The following is a 21,434-nucleotide window of genomic DNA, read 5'->3' as shown; positions in this document are numbered from 1 at the left end:
CTTTATCTGCTAAATTTGTGCTCATGTCTTTTAAAAACATTTTAAATCCTGCTTTACCTTTTCATACAAGGTTATATGTTTATCTCAATTTTATTTTAACCTGCAATATGCTCTTTAAGAATGATTTCAGTTCTGTTCTTTATCAAAGAAAAGCTAAACTCCAAGTCTTCCAGAGTCACAGCCAAAGCTGATTCGAAAGACCGCTGTTCGCCAGCTTCTTTGTTTTCTAGTAGCACGCAACTCTGCCATCATTATGTTAAGCCCCGCCCACCGACTCTATTCCACGATGTGATTGGCCAGACCAGAGTTTGGCTTTTCCAGCTCGCAAGCCAACGTTGAGTTGCTACACTGTCAAAAATTATTTTGAAAAAAAGTTACCTGGTTGCCTCAAAAAATTTTTGAGATTGGACAACCTTTATTAAAATATTATTAAAAGATTTTGTAAGCATATTGGGTAATTGTGTTTTATTTCTGATGACGCAGTGAAACATGCCAAATAGTGCTATTTTCATGATTTATCAGATTTTTAATGTGGTTCAGATACAAAAATATTTTGAGTTGCTATTTATTGAACAAATTTCCTTCATTGTATCAACTCAAATTTTTAATTTCAATAAACTCAAAATTTTAAGGCAACCAGGTTACTTCAAGTTAAACCAACAAAAACCAACCAAACTTTTTTACAGTGTAGACGACCCTGGCTGCAAATTATATTTGCTGCTGCTAGGGTGCGTCTAGATTTTTAGGCTACATGATTATGATTATGATTTTTTTTTTTGTTGCCATAATCAAGTCATTTCAGTTAAGAAAATGTATTCCTATGATCAAAGCTGCATTTTCAGCATCATTACTGTCTTCAGTGTCACATGATCCTTCAGAAATCATTCTAATATGATTTGATGCTCAAGAAACATCAAAAGAACAGCATCTCAATCATGACAACTCTCGGAGTGGATAGATTCAACCAGCATTTTATTAGCATAGAGCAGTAATTCTTAAAGTGTGGTCCGCCATCGCCCCCTAGTGGTCCGCGAAAAGATGACCTATACTAGGCAAGTTTTTATAAAAACCGTCACTTATTTAAGTAGATTTTTTAATGCATTTGCAAAACTGTGATAACAGTTCTTGCCATCCTGTTTTAATAACATAAAAATGGATTGGTGGCTAAACCAAAGAGGAGTCAAAAGAAAAGATCAACTGTTCATTGAAAGCACCAAAACTACAGCACCACAAAGAACCACTGAAGCACAGTCACTGGCCACCACACTACAGCAGACCATGAAGCTACAGCAACGTGGAAAACCATGTGAGAAAGTTAAGCGAAAATATCACAATGAGTACATAAAGTTTGGATTTTCCTGGACTGGGGATCTTGAGGATCCTAGACCTCACTGTGTTTTGTGTTATGAAATAGTGGCTAATGAAGCAATGAAACCATCTAGACTCAAGCGTCACTTTGAGTCTAAGCACAAAGATTGTACAGATAAAGCAGTGTCATTTTTTGAGAGAAAATGTGATGAGCTCGAGCAACACATGATTAAAAACACCTCAAAGTTTTTTTATGCCTGGTGAAAATGCAAAGGCTACTCAGGCATCAAACAAAGTATCTCTACTCATTGCAAAAACGAGAAAACCCATTTCAATTGGAGAGACTCTAATTAAGCCTGCTGCAGAAGTTATGGCAAATGTAATGCTCGGGAAGAAAGCTAGTGATGATATGCACAAAGTAACTCTCTCCAATGACACTGGCCAGTGACACATAACTATAATGTCCGAAAATGTCCAAGAGCAGCTGATCACACGATTACGCCAGAGTCCCTTCTTTTCTCTTCAGCTGGATGAGTCTAGGGACATTGATAATGAGGCAAATCTTCGGTTTTGTGAGATACAGCCATGCACACTCAGTCCACGAGGATTTTCTCTTCTGTAAATCCCTTCCAGCAAACACCACAGGATATGCGATCTTTGATGATAAATAGTGGTAACATATGCATGAGAAATAAGAATACCATGTGTAAGAATTAAAAATTAAAAACAAGGATAATTAAAACAGTTGTAAAGATAATTAGATGATGAGGGGCCTAAAGTGTGCCAAGAAAACATCCCCCACACCATTACACCACCACCACCAGCCTGCACAGTGGTAACAAGGTATGATGGATCCATGATCTCATTCTGTTTACGCCAAATTCTGACTCTACAATCTGAATGTCTCAACAGAAATCATGACGCATCCGATAATTAGCTTAGATAAAAGTGGTCAAATGCACAATAATGGTCTGAAATTAAATAAAATATCCTTCAGTTTACATAAATACTGGGTTTGGATCTCCATCCTTCTGTCTCAGAGCAGTTCGTTACAATATTAGTGTAGCACACAGTCTTATACATCTAGTATACAATTTTCTGCAGCATCTGTGCTATGTTGCTTAAACTATCTTTTGGATCTAACTGTAATTATTTCCAAAATCCAGGTTTCAGGTTATAATATGCAAAAGTCTACATATTAATCTCTTAATTTTGCAGTAAGAAATTATACTTATTGAAAAACATCTAAACATCTAAAAAAAAAATTCACATCTAAGGGGCTACTCTTTTGGTGAAAGTTTTCAGACAGCTTTCAAAATGGCCACCAGACAGCGTGAACACATGGATACCCATATCTCAGCGTGAACACATGGATACCCATATCTCAGAGTGAACACATGGATGCCCATATCTCAGCGTGAACACATGGATACCCATATCTCAGAGTGAACACATGGATACCCATATCTCAGCGTGAACACATGGATACCCATATCTCAGCGTGGACACATGGATACCCATATCTCAGCGTGAACACATGGATACCCATATCTCAGCGTGAACACATGGATACCCATATCTCAGCGTGAACACATGGATACCCATATCTCAGCGTGAACACATGGATACCCATATCTCAGCGTGAACACATGGATACCCATATCTCAGCGTGAACACATGGATGCCCATATCTCAGAGTGAACACATGGATGCCCATATCTCAGAGTGAACACATGGATGCCCATATCTCAGCGTGAACACATGGATGCCCATATCTCAGCGTGAACACATGGATGCCCATATCTCAGCGTGAACACATGGATACCCATATCTCAGAGTGAACACATGGATGCCCATATCTCAGAGTGAACACATGGATGCCCATATCTCAGCGTGAACACATGGATGCCCATATCTCAGAGTGAACACATGGATGCCCATATCTCAGCGTGAACACATGGATGCCCATATCTCAGCGTGAACACATGGATACCCATATCTCAGAGTGAACACATGGATGCCCATATCTCAGAGTGAACACATGGATGCCCATATCTCAGCGTGAACACATGGATGCCCATATCTCAGCGTCAACACATGGATGCCCATATCTCAGAGTGAACACATGGATGCCCATATCTCAGCGTGAACACATGGATGCCCATATCTCAGCGTGAACACATGGATGCCCATATCTCAGCGTGAACACATGGATACCCATATCTCAGCGTGAACACATGGATACCCATATCTCAGAGTGAACACATGGATGCCCATATCTCAGCATGAACACATGGATGCCCATATCTCAGAGTGAACACATGGATGCCCATATCTCAGCGTGAACACATGGACACCCATATCTCAGCGTGAACAAATGGATACCCATATCTCAGAGTGAACACATGGATACCCATATCTCAGCGTGAACACATGGATGCCCATATCTCAGCGTGAACACATGGATGCCCATATCTCAGCGTGAACACATGGACACCCATATCTCAGCGTGAACAAATGGATACCCATATCTCAGAGTGAACACATGGATACCCATATCTCAGCGTGAACACATGGATGCCCATATCTCAGAGTGAACACATGGATGCCCATATCTCAGCGTGAACACATGGACACCCATATCTCAGCGTGAACAAATGGATACCCATATCTCAGAGTGAACACATGGATACCCATATCTCAGCGTGAACACATGGACACCCATATCTCAGCGTGAACACATGGAAACCCATATCTCAGAGTGAACACATGGATACCCATATCTCAGAGTGAACACATGGATACCCATATCTCAGCGTGAACAAATGGATACCCATATCTCAGAGTGAACACATGGATACCCATATCTCAGCGTGAACACATGGATGCCCATATCTCAGCGTGAACACATGGATGCCCATATCTCAGCGTCAACACATGGATGCCCATATCTCAGAGTGAACACATGGATGCCCATATCTCAGCGTGAACACATGGATGCCCATATCTCAGCGTGAACACATGGATGCCCATATCTCAGCGTGAACACATGGATACCCATATCTCAGCGTGAACACATGGATACCCATATCTCAGAGTGAACACATGGATGCCCATATCTCAGCATGAACACATGGATGCCCATATCTCAGCGTGAACAAATGGATACCCATATCTCAGAGTGAACACATGGATACCCATATCTCAGCGTGAACACATGGATGCCCATATCTCAGCGTGAACACATGGATGCCCATATCTCAGCGTGAACACATGGACACCCATATCTCAGCGTGAACAAATGGATACCCATATCTCAGAGTGAACACATGGATACCCATATCTCAGCGTGAACACATGGATGCCCATATCTCAGAGTGAACACATGGATGCCCATATCTCAGCGTGAACACATGGACACCCATATCTCAGCGTGAACAAATGGATACCCATATCTCAGAGTGAACACATGGATACCCATATCTCAGCGTGAACACATGGACACCCATATCTCAGCGTGAACACATGGACACCCATATCTCAGCGTGAACAAATGGATACCCATATCTCAGAGTGAACACATGGATACCCATATCTCAGCGTGAACACATGGATGCCCATATCTCAGCGTGAACACATGGATGCCCATATCTCAGCGTCAACACATGGATGCCCATATCTCAGAGTGAACACATGGATGCCCATATCTCAGCGTGAACACATGGATGCCCATATCTCAGCGTGAACACATGGATGCCCATATCTCAGCGTGAACACATGGATACCCATATCTCAGCGTGAACACATGGATACCCATATCTCAGAGTGAACACATGGATGCCCATATCTCAGCGTGAACACATGGATGCCCATATCTCAGAGTGAACACATGGATGCCCATATCTCAGCGTGAACACATGGATGCCCATATCTCAGCGTGAACACATGGACACCCATATCTCAGCGTGAACAAATGGATACCCATATCTCAGAGTGAACACATGGATACCCATATCTCAGCGTGAACACATGGATGCCCATATCTCAGCGTGAACACATGGATGCCCATATCTCAGCGTGAACACATGGATACCCATATCTCAGCGTGAACACATGGATACCCATATCTCAGCGTGAACACATGGATGCCCATATCTCAGCGTGAACACATGGATGCCCATATCTCAGCGTGAACACATGGATACCCATATCTCAGTGTAAAATAGTCTGATTAGTGTGAAATTACAGGTGGTATACAGTAACAAACACATCATTTGGTTAAGACATCAAGTAGGGTGATCACTTATTTTTATTTTTATGATCTGAGCGTAAATATTTTTTGAGTGTTTAATGGGTACTTCCGCTTAATAGGTATGTTTACCCTAATGGTTTGGCACCGGTGTAATATACAAAATAAATAAAAACAAGCCATACCCAACCCTATACATAAGTCATTTTAAACAATTCTCTCTCATTCAGAAATTACATTGTCTTTGTGAATTTGCCCAGTACACAGTGACTGTACAAATCAGTCTTAAAGCAGAGAAATCATTATGCCTTGATTATGCTATTTATAAACATTTTCCACTGCATTAATTATGGATTGAGCAATGGTGGTGGTTGATTCAGAGCTTTCTGGATCATCGGAGAAATGGCCTTCTAGGACTTTTGTATGTGGTAGTAATACAGGAAGAGGACAAACCCTGAAAAAATAAGAGATCTAATTCAAATACATTTCAAATATCATTAAATCTGTTTGCATATATATATTTTTGCAGCTATAACAAAATATTTTGGTCAAATTAATTGTAATAACTATCAGTAATCAATATATATATTTGATGTAATGAATAGTTTTGATTAAAAAAAATACACACTTTTTGTTCATGTAGGACCCTTTAGATAGTTTCTAGGGGTGTACCAATTTACATTTTTATACAATAATAATATTGTAAAAATAATATAATATTGTATTTTTAATAAATGAAATAAAAAAAATCCAGTTGCACTTCAAATAGTTTGTCATTTTACGTTTTCAACACACAGATGAATGTTCAGGTGTCAGTTTGCCCAATTAACCAACCCCACAAAATTTCTCCATTCAGCTCGGTTCATCAACTTTAACTTTGTCCAGGACAGCCAGGAACCTCAAAGTTGTGATTGATGAGTTAAACTTCACTGACCAAATTACTGCAGATTTGCCTTATACAACATTAGGAAGATTAGACCCTTCCTTTCAGAGCAGGCCACACAACACCTAGTCCAAGATCTTGTTCGCTCCAAACTAGACTATTTCTCTTTTATCGGGCCTTCTGGCATGCACTATCAAACCCTTGCGGCTGATCCAGAATGCAGCGGCGAGAGTGGTCTTTAATGAGCCGAAGAGAGCGCACGTCACGCCTCTCTTCATCAGACTGTACTGGCAGCCTATGACCGCTCGCATCAAATTCAAGACACTGGTGCTCGCCTACAAAGCTACCACTGGCAACTCTGCACCAATATACCTAAACTCGCTTGTTCAGACTTGCACACCCTCCAGAGGCTTGCATTCTGCAAGTGAATGATGCCTCGTGGTTCAATCTCAAAGAGGCATGAAATCACTCTCACTGACCTTTTCCTGGACCGTTCCCACCTGGTGGAATGACCTGCCTATCTAAATTTAAGCAGCCAAGTAGCCATTGTAGCCATTAAAAAAAAAAAAACTTCTAAAGACACTTTCCCACCATCACCTGACCATTTAAGACTAGCACTTAACTATTCTATTCAATAAAGGTGTATGTATACTGCACTAGAATAACTGAGACTTGTTACAGTATTTCATGCTGTTGCCCCTTGTCTGATTGCTTCTATTGCTCTCCTCATTTGTAAGTCGCTTTGGATAAAGCATCTGCTAAATGATTTAATGTAAATTTAATAAATACGGTGTATGCCAGTTTATGGTCATCTCTACTCCAGTGTTGTGATCTAACAGACATGCAGTGTAGAGAAAATCACATCATTTTAAAACTGCAATAAACTCTTTTTTTATGCAAATCCACAGACCTCGGTCTACAGATCAAGTATTATAATGGGAACATTGAATCATCTTGGAGAGTTTTACCGTTCTGACTACCTTAACCAAATGTGGCATTTTGTTTGAATGCTGAATGGAGAATTAATGAGAGAATTAATGGAGAATTAATGACAGCCAGAAATATTTAATGTAACGTCAAAATGTTCATCTGTCCATCACATTAAACCACTGAATGGCTTCAAAAGACTTAGAATATAGTGAAAGAAAACTTTTATGATGCCTTTTTGTGTAGTAACAACAATTTGAGTCCTGTCTGACCAATAACTGAACAGGCAAAAATAACAGTATCGAAGTCGATACCGATACTGAATATCAGATCGGTGCATCCCTAATTGTTTCTCACCCTGGAACGAGTTCAACCCAGTGAAGATGTAATATGAGGGAATGACCATCGGTCCAAAACTGAAGAACGCCATAGCCCACGTCAGGCCGAAGAGCAGGAACACACTCAATACTATCATGAGCTGCTTTTTGTATGGACTGTTCTGGACAATATAAGTGACCATCTTGATGAATATTCCAGTTGTGAAGATAAAAACAAAGGCATAGTAGCCAATGTTCACCATGTAGTTAATTAAACGATTTGTAATCCAGCACCTACAATTAGAAGAGAAGAAAAAATGTTGACTTGTTCAGCTTCATCAATCCATGCATTTGTGACAACGGAAGAACTTACATGTGTGTGGTTTTTCCAGGCGTTTCGTTTATAATCACTGCTTTATATTCTCCTAAAGAAGCAACAGCTATGACTATCGGAGCCGGAAACACTGAAAACACACAAAGATCAGGGTTATTATAGTTCCCTTTCGAATAGGATCTTTGATGTTACTTTTTTTGTGCATTGACACTATGGGAACACTTAAGAGTGTACTGGCATCTAAGCCTACTTTACTTGTAGCCTAGGTGGTGTTAGCCAACAGATAGCCTAACTTTATAGCTTTGGAGGTTGAGGTCACGCAGCCTAAACTCCACCATTTGGGCAGGCAATCAGGGGTCAGACTGTTTAAACCTTACTATTTCAACGTGATGGACAGCTTATGTGCACCAGGATGTCAGAACAGGTGGGAGAAAGCAATGGGAAATAATTTTATCGTAGTAAGTTGTTGTGAACTTTTGTTTATTGTTCTTTCTTAACTACTTTTGCTTCATGTAAATAATGATAGAAAGTTCCTGTTAAATACGATACTTAATCCTGAATAACAAGTGCTTTTATATATAAATAACACCAAGAAAGGCTATTTGAAATTAAATTAAGGATCAATAAATAAATACTTAAACAAAAAATAAATAAATAAGAAATTGCATTGATTGATCATAACTTTTTTTTAAAAAGTTTAAAAGTTTAAAAGATTTTATTTTACATAGCACAATACGGACCTATGGACGCAGGCACACTGTTTTGTTCATTTTAAGTTAACCACTAACATAACGTTAATTAAAATTGTTTCTATCATGTAAAACAGGAGTGTGATGCAGTTCAGCCTGCCTGCTATTATATCTGTTAATGTTACTCCTGATCAGAGGCTTGCATAAATATTTAGTTTATACCTAGAGTTAGGCTTCATCTAAGTTTAATGATGCAACGCAAAACTGTTTAGGAATGCATCAACGTTGTAACTTAGTGCCCATTTACGTCAAAACTAGGCTAGTTGTAACTTGCACACAGCTGGTGCAACAGGAGTCCTGAGAGGAAAGCTATCCATTCCTTTATCGAGACATAAAAAGCACCCCGGTGGCACTTTTTTACAACTGCTGTGGTCTAGGGCTGTGCCGGTGAACGTGAACAGCACCACCACGGTGTGAGTAGCACCGGCGGTGGTCGGCCAAACATTTAAATGTATTTTTTTGTATGTGAATGCCTACGTGGATATTTTGACACGAGTGAAGCACAACACCTTATTTACCAAATAAATATATAAGGTCCGCAATTAAATGTTACCTCACAGCCACGGAAACATAACATCCATGCCGAACGAGAGGGGTAACTTGAGGTGAGCCAAATTTAAGCTTTGCGTTTTGTGAACTCGTCACCCAGTTTGATTTGCTGATTTGGCCATGGGACTCTGATTCAGTGTCCTGCACAGGGTCCATTCTATTGGGGAAATGATCCCTCTGTCGTGTCAGCAGGGGCAGAGCCAAACTTTGTTAATATCCATTGCTTAGTCCAAATCTAGTTGGTCCGGGATCATAACACAAATTTTCACTCCTGCCACCTAAAAGGTGGCAAAAACTGTCTGATGTAACTATTTAAAAGATGATGCTGATGGTGAGGAATTGCAGCTGCAACATCTCATAGTGTACCTCCAAATGAGTAGCACAACACACTGAGAAACGTCCTGCTCAATTCGTCCTTGCAATGGAGTTTTTTTATGGGTTGAATAACTTGTTCTTCCAATGTTTTATTATCAGAATCGCACTCGGATTGACATGGTAAAATTGACGTCATCGGTTCTGTCTTTACAGTGTGTACAATCGCTGAGCTTTAGGAAGCCTACAAACAAAGTTGATTTACAGTTATGGTAATGGCCGTTTAGCTTCTGTACATGTTAGACCAATCAGAACATTCTGGGCTAGACTGATTTAAAGGAGTGATTTAAAGAGACTAATTCATCCGTTGAGTCGTTTGAGAATCATTGAAAAATGTAGTGATGTGCAATATATATTGTGAGAAAATAAGTGTTCTTCTGGTAGAGGTGTTAGTGAGGCCAGCAGGTCTGTGGTCTGTGTGGGTTCTAACATCCCAGTAGGGCTGCACGATTAATCGAAATCGAACCTCAATCGCAATTTGGCTTGTGTGCGATTATGAACGCTCAAAGGCTGCGATTTTAATTAAATAAATAAATGTGTTAGCGAAGAGCGGCTCTGTGATCAACGCTGCTCCGTCTGAAAGACTGCAAGTTTGAGTCCCTTATAACGTGCGTTTGAAAAAGCAACACGAGTCAAACATCTTCACAAACTACTGAAGCGTTCATAAACCTGTTCAACAAAAGACAACATTTAATAACATGCTTTACCTCACTTCATATCGTCAGTCGAGTGTGTGTGAGCTGATCTGGCTTCTCATCAGAGTGAGGCCGACGAGGCGTTATTTTATAGCAGTCTATCTCAATCAGCACTGCATTATAATACACTTTATTATTATGAAAATACCCTTGACGGCTTGAAGAACTCAAATACACCATATTTTGCTGCAGTCGTGTTTATTGTCGTCATGTTTAATCAAAGCGTCTCTATCTTCTGTTTACAGCGTTAGCTTCACATCAGGGATTTCCTGAAAATGAACGTCTTTACTTCTCTAAGGCAAATGTGGCGTTTTCTGCTCGAGGGCGCCCTCTGGCTTTCAGTATGAATTAAAAACTTTTGGGTTATAATAATAAGATATTATTATCAATAATAAGAAAATAATGCTTAATGCATTTTAAAACTTAATAAACTTAAAAAATTAGAAATTTGTTGGACAATCCATGTTTTTCTTCAATGTACAGGAGTTTTTCCCCCACAGTGGATGCACAAGAGGTTCATATTTCATATTAAAGACAGACTTTAAGAATTACTCCTTAGGCTTATACCTTTCTAATGTTTTTAGTCATAGGCTGTCTGCATATGAATAGGTAACCCAGCAGTGTTTTTTTTTTTTTTTGTAAAATAAGTTTTCTGTAAAATATAACAAAAATAATAATAATAATTAGTATTAGTATTATATTGTTATATTTATTCTGACATACTCTTTTTGATGAGAATGTTATTGTAATGGTAATATTTCTTATTTTTAAAAATAATATTTTTAGCAGTAATAGTAATCATAATTATTATTATTAGTCACATTAATATAAAAACACAAAATGTATGCACACTTTTCATTCGTAAAAAATTATAATAACAATAATCGCATTTTAAATCGCATTCGCAATTTTACCCAGAATAATCGCAATTATATATTTTCCCCAAATCGTGCAGCCCTACACCCCAGTATAGCGGTGGGGACACTATACTGTCAAAAAGAGCACCGTCCTTCGGATGAGACGTTAAACCGAGGCCCTGACTCTCCGTGGTCATTAAAAATTCCAGAATGTCCTTGGACATCATCCAGGTGGATGCTGCACATTTGTGGTGGTTGAAGAGATTTCCCCTTTCTAAATGTAAAGCGCTTTGAGTACCCAGAAAAGCTCTATATAAATGTAACTAATTAATTAATTATTAGTATTACAGTATAACAGGTGGATTCTCTCTATAACTCACTCCAGCCAAACAAGGTGATCTTCCTCATGTAGTTTGTGATGGTCATGGTCTTTCTGATGAGCCATAAGTGCATATGAAGAGCTTGAATGAAGAACCAGGTGGATGTAGTCAGCATGGAGTAATGCATGAGCAGCGCTATGAAGACACACGCAGCCTTGTCTCCTGTGTTGGCCACACTCTCGTTTGACAAAAAGGAGAAATTCAGGAGAAACAAAGCCACAAACATGTTCATCAAGATCTTCGTGGCCTGATTTGATTGAGCTTTCCTGTTCAAATATAAAAACATAATGTATTTGTAACATGCATTTATGCACTTAGCAGATGCTTTTATCAAATAGAGGAACAATAGCAATTGGTCAAAAAGCTTCCAGTAAATATGTTATATTTTTAAAATACTCTACCGCAGAAAATGCATGAACAGAGCGACAGTGTAAAAAAACATGGAGATGCCACAGCTGATATAAGAGATGAAGCTTAATGACGCCACATACACCACTGTGATGTTTACTTTTTCTTCTGGAGGAAACTACGAGATAAGAGAGAAAACAACAGAAACAACCATTTTAAAACCGTTAGTCTTTACATTTTAAATGCACACTATATATCTGTTACTTTTCTTTAGTCATCTTGTACAAGTTTATTAGCATATAGATGTGGACTAAAAGACTGATATTGATTTCATGGGGTGTTTACATTAAACTCAAAGAAGCTTCTCACCATCAGCACTGCAAAGAAAGTCAGATGTGAACACGAGCACTTTATGGTGTTATTGTTGATTAGTTCTGTCTCACAGCCGGACGTCGTCCAGTCAAGATTTCCTTTGAAGAAAAGTGAGTGGTGGTTTAAATATATAAATTAGGTTGGGTTTGTTTGTGGGTTGGGAAATTTTCTGATTCGATTCTGCCCAGTGATTCCATTTCTGATTCCATTCACATTTTTATTTATTTATTATTATTAAGAAATTAAGGAAAAATAATGCTCATTACTCAATCCTTTTTTTTTTAATTATTTGCTGTCAAGCAGAGCCATAACATCAACAAATTCAACACATAGCATTTTATAATCTTTGCAAAGCTAATATATTGTTTTGAAGAAAAATCAACAGTTAACCTTTGCATGAATTTCTACCTGGTGACGGAGCCATGCAAGGTACAGTAGTTTTGTAAATCATTATGGATTATCTGATTTATGATTTTATACAAATTTATAGTCAAAATATTGGTTATCATTAATTAATAAACCTTTAACCTATTTAATTAATCTTAAGTCATTAAAAATATTCCAAAAAAATCTCCAGCAGTAAACTGTATAAAATAATTTTGGTCATATTTCTTAAACATTTTAAATTATTTAATAATAATAATAATAATAATTATTATTATTACAATTTTAGTATACAATAGTTATATATTTCTGTCATAACTTTTTTAAGGTAAACCAAACTTTTATTTTGGCAGGTTTGGCCTTTTGAGTTTCTGTGTGTATCTTTAACGAACTGCTCTGAGACAGAAGGTTGGAGATCCAAACGCAGTATTTATTAAAGGGTAATCCAAAGTCGTAGTCCTTAAAACACACGAATGTCATACACAGGCAAGCAGTCCGAAAAGGCAAACAAAACAGAAGGAACAAGCAAAAGGTTAATCCACAGAGAAGGCAAGAAATCAAAGACCAAGATACATGAAAACAGGGAAACGCTCAGAAATGCAGTTGTGACACTAAACAAGACTTCGCAATGAATAACCAGGCTTATATAGGCGGTAATGAGGTGATGAGACACAGGTGTGAACAGTGAGTGCTAATGAGTCCGGGGAAAGGATTATGGGTAATGTAGTTTGTGATGGAGTGACAGTCCGGGGTGGAGTGCCCTCTGGTGGTGATCACGGGCACTCACACTGGTGAATTGTGACATAGCCCCCCCCCTCAAAGGAGCGGCTTGAGCGGTGGAGCGGAGGCAGACCCGAGGGCGGGATGGAGGGCCAGGTCCATGTAGTGGAAGAGAGCCTGGATATTCAGGCAGAGCAGGAGGCCAAAATGGAGCTGGCTGGGCAGATGAGCAGGGTGGCGCAGGCGATCGGAACGGAGCCGGCAGTCTTGAAGACCCCCGCGGCAGAGCAGACGACCACCACAACAGAGCAGACGGTCTTGAAGACCCCCACGGCGGAGCAGATGACCACCACAACAGAGCAGACGGTCTTGAAGACTCCCACGGCGGAGCATACGACCACCACAGCAGCGCAGGTGAGGTTGAAGACCCCCACGGCGGCGCAGATGACCATCACAGCAGCACAGGTGAGGTTGAAGACCCCCACGGCGGCGCAGATGACCACAACAGCAGCGCAGGTGAGGTTGAAGACCCCCACGGCGGCGCAGATGACCACAACAGCAGCGCAGGTGAGGTTGAAGACCCCCACGGCGGCGCAGATGACCACAACAGCAGCGCAGGTGAGGTTGAAGACCCCCACGGCGGCGCAGATGACCACAACAGCAGCGCAGGTGAGGTTGAAGACCCCCACGGCGGCGCAGATGACCACAACAGCAGCGCAGGTGAGGTTGAAGACCCCCACGGCGGCGCAGATGACCACCACCACAGCAGCGCAGGTGAGGTTGAAGACCCCCACGGCGGCGCAGATGACCACCACAGCAGCGCAGGTAAGGTTGAAGACCCCCACGGCAGAGCAGGTGGTCCAGCCAGAGTCCTCTCTGGACTCTGGTCAGTGGCTGGAGGCTCTGGAAGTTCTGCTGAGATGACGCGAGGCTCTGGAAGTCTGAGTCCTTGTCTAGTCATTTGTCTGAATGCCATTATTAAAGTTTATATTTGGATCTTCTGAGTCTTCAGCCTGTTCCTCTGCACACCCAAACATTACAGCAGTGTCACATGTCTGTCTTGTCTTGTTGAGCACATGTGGTGAGTTATGTTTTAGCCATGTGCTTTGGGTTGTCACGTTTTGGTTACTTCATGTCTCCAGTCTACTGTCCTGCCCCTGCCCCTCTTGTTTCTCCTTATTGATTATTTGCTCCACCTGTCTTCTCTCATTACCTGCCTTGTTTGTTACCTATTTAGTCTCCTTGTGTTTGTTGTGCTGGGCTGGTTTGTCATCTTCTGTTCCGTGTTTGATGTATCCTGTTGTCTGCTTCATGTTCCTGACCCTGGTAGTTTTTCTTTGGCTATGTTTGGTTTTCCCTAGTGATGGCCAAATGAAGCGTTTTGAAGCATTATTGCTTTCTGATACAATTGTGTCGAAAATGGGTCATTACTCGAAGCTTCATTCAGATAGAAGCTGCAGCACCATCTCCTGGTGAAGTAAATGTAATGCAACAAAGCTGACAACCATAAAATGCAAGTAGGCTTATGTTCACGCCCCCTTTAATTACGTGTTTACCGAGGCGATCGAAGCTGAAACAGTGTTAGTGCTGTGAAACTCATTTAAGTAGGTGAATTTTACAGATACTGAGGAATTTCATGTGTTCACCTTGATAATAAAACATTAAGCATGATGTGTGTGTGTAATTATTTCTTTAGACAAGGACAGAAGATTAGAGCAGCTTTAAAAAGTTGGAAACCATCACAGAAATTCTAATGGTTTCTATTAAAATACCAATAGTTGGCTTTTACCATTTAAACCACTACAGATTTTTTTGTAGTATTTGCATGTCAGTATTATGTGTGAAAGCACATAAGAAATACAGCCGGCAGGTTTCAAACCTGTCAACATCGATTGAGCTGTCAAAGCAGGTGGTTCACTACAGGAGTGAAGCAGTGTGTTTGCTTCAGAAGGCATTTTCACGTGACTAGTGACGTAATGATACAAGCTCCGAAGCAGTGGTTCATTGCAAGGACCGTTCGAGTTTGAAGCAAGCTTCGGAGCATCGGTGTCAGACGTAACATCACTAGTTTTCCCTCTTGTGGGTGTTTTTTTTAAATTTTATTTTATTTTTGTAAAAACATTTTCACAATTTTCCTCCTGCATTTGAGTCCTCGCTCTCCTTTCTGCACTCATAACCATGACAGAACAAACCAGCCCTAATGAGAGGAGGAAAAACGGGGCTTTTATGTATTGGCTGTCCTGCGTGCTTATAAGCAAAGGGCTTCCTTCAGGTCTTTTGGCACTTCAGAGGCTGTCCCAGAGCAGCCCGCAGACGTCCTGGAGGATGTTCCAGAGTTGCCTAAGTGCATTGCCCTGCCGTGGCCTGCCCCTGACCAGCGTCTATTTAATCATCTTAATTTAAATATTTTACCTATTTAATCTCCTTGTGTTTGCTGTGCTGTGCTGATTTATCTTCTGTCGTGTAAAGATGTCATCTGTTTTCCGGTTGTGTTTTCTGTTTTCATTTCTTTATGTTTAAAGTTTATTCTTAGTCTGTTTTTTCCCCCCTTTGGTTGTTTGATTTATGTTGTATTATATTATGAGTTATAATAAATTGATCTTCCTGCATTTGAGTCTTCGCCCTATTTCTGTAATGGGAGACGTGACAAGCAGCCATAACTGAATTTACCTTTGCCATCCCAAGAACTGCAGGACGGCTCACCGACCTGTAAGAACATGTTTGATTATTAATTTGCTTTCAGTGTCTGGCCATTATAACAAAATAAGATTCACAACAAAACCTTCATTACCAGATCTTTCTGTGTGATGAACATTTCTATATTGTCGGTAAGGTTGGAGATATTGGCGCCCATCGTTATTCCATAAACCTCATTGTTCAAAACAGTGTAATTTTTTGTTTCATTCTAAATGAGAAGCCATACAAGAATAAAAGATCAATTATTAATCAGATATAAACGTGTGAATAACATAGATCAATAAACAATTATTAAAGAAAAGAAAAAAATTACCTTCTTTCCCATGTTTTTGAACCGTAAAACTCCAGCAAATGCAGTTCCATTGTTTCCCAGTCGTGATTGATCAAACGCTTCACTGGAAACCGTTACAGACCAGTCAAACTCTGTGTTTAGGTCACTTTGACAGTCAAGAATCTGTGAATCAGATCAATTATCATTGATAAATAAAGAGTCATACTCAGATGGGGATGTTTTTATGCTTCTCATGCCTTACGTATATCATGTTCTGCTTTATGGAGTAGCATGCGTCTTCAGTTTCTGTGTTCTCGGCTTGTATTTGGAGAATACCTATAATGTCTCCCATCACAATCGCTGAACTGTTTGTGTTGTTTTTTTTCATCTGCTCCATCAGGGACTTCAGTTTGTCCAAGGCAACACTGCAAAATAGGCTTAATCATTCTGTAATACAGTTTTTAATTTTAAAAGTAAAAAAAAAAAGAAGAAAAAAAGAAAAATTATCTTACGATGCATTTGAGGGATCAATAAAGCCATCCATGTCTTTCAGAACAGCATTTGAAGTCAGATTGTAGACTTTCTCGGGTGGTTTAATACTGGTAGTTTTGTTTGCTTGAATAAAAGTAGATGTCTTATCGCAGGTCACACAACTCCATCCACTCCCATTTGAACGCAGAAAGTATTTGCTTCCTACATTGTCTTCAGTATACAGAAGTAAAGTCACTTTATATTCTGCTGAGATTAAGGTATGGCATACAGCAACAGAAACAACTAATGAAAGACTTGCCTCTGCATGTATCATTGCCATATTTAGCTTGTTTACACATCTCTATAGGTTTAACAGTAGGGATGTCCTTACAACCTCAAGAGACCATGACAACACATAATAATTCAACAAATTATCAAATCATACTGTAGCTGTATGAGTGAAAAGCAAAAAAAATAAAAAAAAACTTCTGCGTAGCCATCAGAGACAATTTACCTATCGGTAAGCCCCACTCCCCTTAGTTAGCGTTGCTAACTCGGATAAACAGAGTTGCTAACTGTCTTACAATTACAGCTGTCAATGTGAAAGAGTTATCCCAAGTTTTATTTGGTCACAGAATGTAGTGGACCCCCTCAGATTAATGGCCAAATTTTATGAAGTTTATGTCCTTTTACACTCTAAAAAAATCACATAAGAGTTGAATAAGCAAAGCATAAGAAGTTCAAATTTACGTCTTATTCACAAACTCTCTCCCTCTGTTGCATTATCAATAACACATTGGTTTCGCTGTATATGACAGTGTTTTTTTTCCCCCCAATGCATGGCCGGGTGTTATCCACATTTTCTACTGATTGAGAGAGGAAATACTGCAGTAGATTGACTAGAATGGCCTATTTTACTCTCATGAGTGAATATTGTTGAAAAATTCCACGCCACATAAATGCAAAGTTTGACCAATAAAACACAGACCTACAACACACTCATTACAGATGCATGAATATTAAAATATGATCACTGAGAGAAAGAGTTGAGGGCATCTTAAGAATTTAAAAAATATAACCCTATATAACAACTAACTGCCCAAACAGGGGAGAAATGCGGAAGAACATTTTAAAGGTCTAAGGATATCTTGAATACATTTAAGAACACTACAGTCTCTGAACAAATGACACGCATCAGTTTAACACAGAAAGAATAAAACAGTTACTTTTTGCCCATTCTTCTTTAAATTGTCTGTCTGTTTATTAACTTACATCATCTTCCGTGTAGCAGAATATTATGGTGTCATCACTGTCGTGACCAGACTTATCAGTGTCCTTTGCATACATTTTATTTGAAGAAGACTAGATTAAATATGTGCTCATACATGTGGCTAGTTCAGGTTTAGAGTATAAATTGCTCTCATGTGCACACCACATAACGTTTGAATTCTCCGCTGTAATCAAGGGTTGAATCCGAAATCACCCCCTCTAACCAGTTGAGGGTACAGCTATTTGTAGTGGTGTCTGAAACCATTGTGGACATTATTGAGTGCACTCATTTAATCTCACATTGTACCGCAACGAGTGTACACATAATGGCTGTCCGACTTCACACTGTTTTCATTCATTGCTTTAAATACCGGTATTCGATATGAACTGGTATACCGCCCAGCACTACGATCTCTCCCTTTCACTACCCGCAGACTATAATACCCATCAAACTAGGAGTCCCTCCATAGTAAAACAGATAATGTAGACCTCAAACATATCTAAACAAAAATGTAAACATAAACAAATTAGAAGATAAATCACAATAAAGTCTGAAAACAGAAGGACCACTTCTCGTCGAGGAGCTTTCAAGTGGGACTTAAATGCAGGGATATATAAGATATTTTAAAATAAATATGGTGGGAGAATAGTTTGGAAGCTAGGGTTTACCGATCTCAATGCAAGCGGGAGAAGCTTCATGTCATGGTCGTCACAAATGCAGATGACAACATCCAGGATCAACACTGTTCATGTACCTTGGGGTTAGATTAAATTAATTTACATTTAACCATCTGAATAAGTGATGTACTAAAATGTATACCGTCTTTTTTTGTTTTTGACCGACACTGTTAACGTTACATGATGTGAGAACAGTTAGTTCCCTATCTGGGAACTCGAGCTGCGTCGAAACGCTGTGAGAACGCCTCTGCGTGATTGCGTCGTGAAGCGCGTGTAGAACCAGTCCAATCAGGAGATCGAACGTCATACACGGGGTGACGTCATCGACCGGAAACTATGAAGCATCGGCGAACACAAACAGAAACCAGTTTCTGTGACTTCAGCAAGCGATCTGTGTGAACCTGTCTGTCTATTTGGTGTTTTTGTCTGTCTATGAGAGAGAATTTTTCCACCTTTGTTAAATATTGGTATATATATTAACATAAAAGAAAAAAAGGAGAAAAATGGCGAGTGAACAGTTCACGAGGTGTGTTCATCCCTGCCCTCGCTTCATCACGGGTGTGGATTACACACTCTCTGTGTGTAGTCTGTTTGGGAGCGCAGCATGCCCAAGCAGCCCTCGAGGGGGCTGCTTGCGAGCATTGTGAGCGGCTTCCGTTAAGAACGCTACGCTTTTTGAGGAGGGTGCCTCGGCTCGTGTTCCCTGCGGCTCAGGTCCCGCTGCCGAGGCAGAGCGGCGGCTTCAGTCGTGGGGTTCACAGATGGACCTTGCAGAGGGGTTTGAGACGGGCCCCAGCCTTATCTTAGCCCTCACCTGCACCGTCCAGCGCCTCGTCTTGGGGTTTGAAAGCCCGCCCTGTGGTTTCTTCCCCCCCGGGCGTGGCGCCGGTGCTCCAACTATCCAGCTCTGAGGAGGTGGAAGTTGAGAGCATCGCGACTGAAGACTCGCCACTTCAGTCACCTGCAAGCGAGGAGCTTATTGAGGTGCTCACGAGAGCGGTGGCCAGATTAAATATCGACTGGCCAACTGAGAGATTAGAATCCCATCGAAAGCACAGTAAATTAGATGAGCAATTCCTGCCCTCTCGTGCAGCGGAGCCTCAACGTCGGGGCCTGCCGTTCTTCCCCGACCTGCACACCGAGGTGTCTACAATATGGTTATGGGCGATGCCGAAGGTCAAAGAGACGCTTGCGAGCCATCTCTCGCCTTCATCGGCATCGTCCCTAAAGGCCCCAACTTTACTCTCCAAACCACTAAAGACAACATCGGCGTTGGTGGGTAAAGCGTACTTGGCGGCAGGTCAGACCGCGGCGTGCCTGCATACAATGGCGATTATGCAGGCGTACCAGGGCGAGCTGCTCAGGGACTTGGATGGTAGAGACGAGGTGGGGGGAGACGTCATAAATGAGCTTAGACAGTCTGCCGATCTTGCTCTCGGGGCCACCAAGGAGACGGCCAGATGTGTGATTTCAGTTTGTATGTTAGCAAGGACTCACTAACTTAAATCATAACTTAATGAGAAAATGACAACCAGAAAATCCTATCAGGATACCTAGAATCAGTGTTACAGTACCCCAGGCACATAGTTTTACCATTTTTGCAGCATAAACACCATCAAACCAACTTCAGATTTTCCAATGTTTCTCTATAGCGCTGAAATCTAAAAATGTCCAAGTTCCGGTCTGCGACTGTGAACTGCGATCAGTCCCCATGCGACTGATACTGAAACTGTGTTCAGAAGGAGGGGTTTACAGATAAGTCAATTGGGAAAGTAAAAAAAAAAGAAAGAAAACAACAACAGAGGAATAAAATAGATTAGACAGACTGTAGTGTCAACCGAGATAATTTACATTTCTGACCACAAATAGTAGATCTGACAAATGGCAGATGGGAGGAGTGTTGGGACAACTGTTTTGAGATGAGATCTGCACAGACCAAACAGGCACGTCATATAGGCATACAGTTTGAGTATCACAGTAGAGGTCTACACGGAGCTCCCGGGACTCGTACAGGTTCTGGTCTATATCTTAAATGGTCGTCTGGATCGGGTCCCAATCTATCATAACTTCGGGTCCCGGATCTGTTTAACATTTTGTGTAAGTCAGTCAGCACGGCTTGTGTTTTGTGTAACTTGCAAATTGTAAAATTAGGATAAGAAAAGTCTCTCTCTTTCTCTCTCTCTCTCTCTCTCTCTCTCTCTCTCTCTCTCTCTCTCTCTCTCTCTCTCTCTCTCTCTCTCTCTCTCTCTCTCTCTCTCTCTCTCTCTCTCAGCATAGCCTACTCAGCATCATCTGGAGCATCTTCAGGCAAGCAGAGTTGGACCTTTGCATCGCAAAAAAGAACTTTCACTGCCCAATGTTTTTCTAATAGGAAAAAGACACCTTAGCCCACATATGGCCCCCCTCTGTTCCTTAATGCCTGTGGGAGCCCTTAGGTCATAAGCCAAATCAAGCAGGACAGATGGTTGGTTTTTACTAGTGGCACCTTTCTGGCAGAACCAGCCGTGGATCCTGGGGATGGTTCAGCTGCATACAGCAGGCTCATGGCCAATCCCATTGAGATGGACCCTCCTTTCCCAAGTGGGAGAGACAATTTGGCATCCC

The 21,434-nt window shown here is 40.7% G+C and overlaps 1 protein-coding gene across 2 annotated transcripts in view; it reads right to left on the bottom strand.

Moving 5' to 3' along the window:
• LOC137090491 (uncharacterized) overlaps positions 1-21,434 on the bottom strand; it is a 61,353-nt gene that overhangs the window by 15,989 nt on the left and 23,930 nt on the right. The window contains exons 7-12 of one of the 2 annotated variants that reach the window (XM_067454453.1): positions 16,925-17,114; positions 16,675-16,837; positions 16,455-16,595; positions 16,115-16,349; positions 12,338-12,438; positions 12,129-12,146 (exon numbers count right to left, since the gene is read on the bottom strand). In XM_067454453.1, the coding sequence (XP_067310554.1) occupies positions 16,215-16,349; positions 16,455-16,595; positions 16,675-16,837; positions 16,925-17,114 (629 nt within the window). In that variant the 3' untranslated portion in view covers positions 12,129-12,146; positions 12,338-12,438; positions 16,115-16,214. The remainder of the gene's footprint in view (positions 1-12,128; positions 12,147-12,337; positions 12,439-16,114; positions 16,350-16,454; positions 16,596-16,674; positions 16,838-16,924; positions 17,115-21,434) is intronic. The other variant, XM_067454452.1, reaches the window with a different exon arrangement.

Source organism: Pseudorasbora parva, chromosome 10 (assembly GCF_024679245.1).
Source record: "Pseudorasbora parva isolate DD20220531a chromosome 10, ASM2467924v1, whole genome shotgun sequence".
Classification (NCBI taxonomy): domain Eukaryota; kingdom Metazoa; phylum Chordata; class Actinopteri; order Cypriniformes; family Gobionidae; genus Pseudorasbora; species Pseudorasbora parva.
Note: the sequence above shows the minus strand (reverse complement) of the source record. Positions and strands in the feature narration are given on the sequence as shown.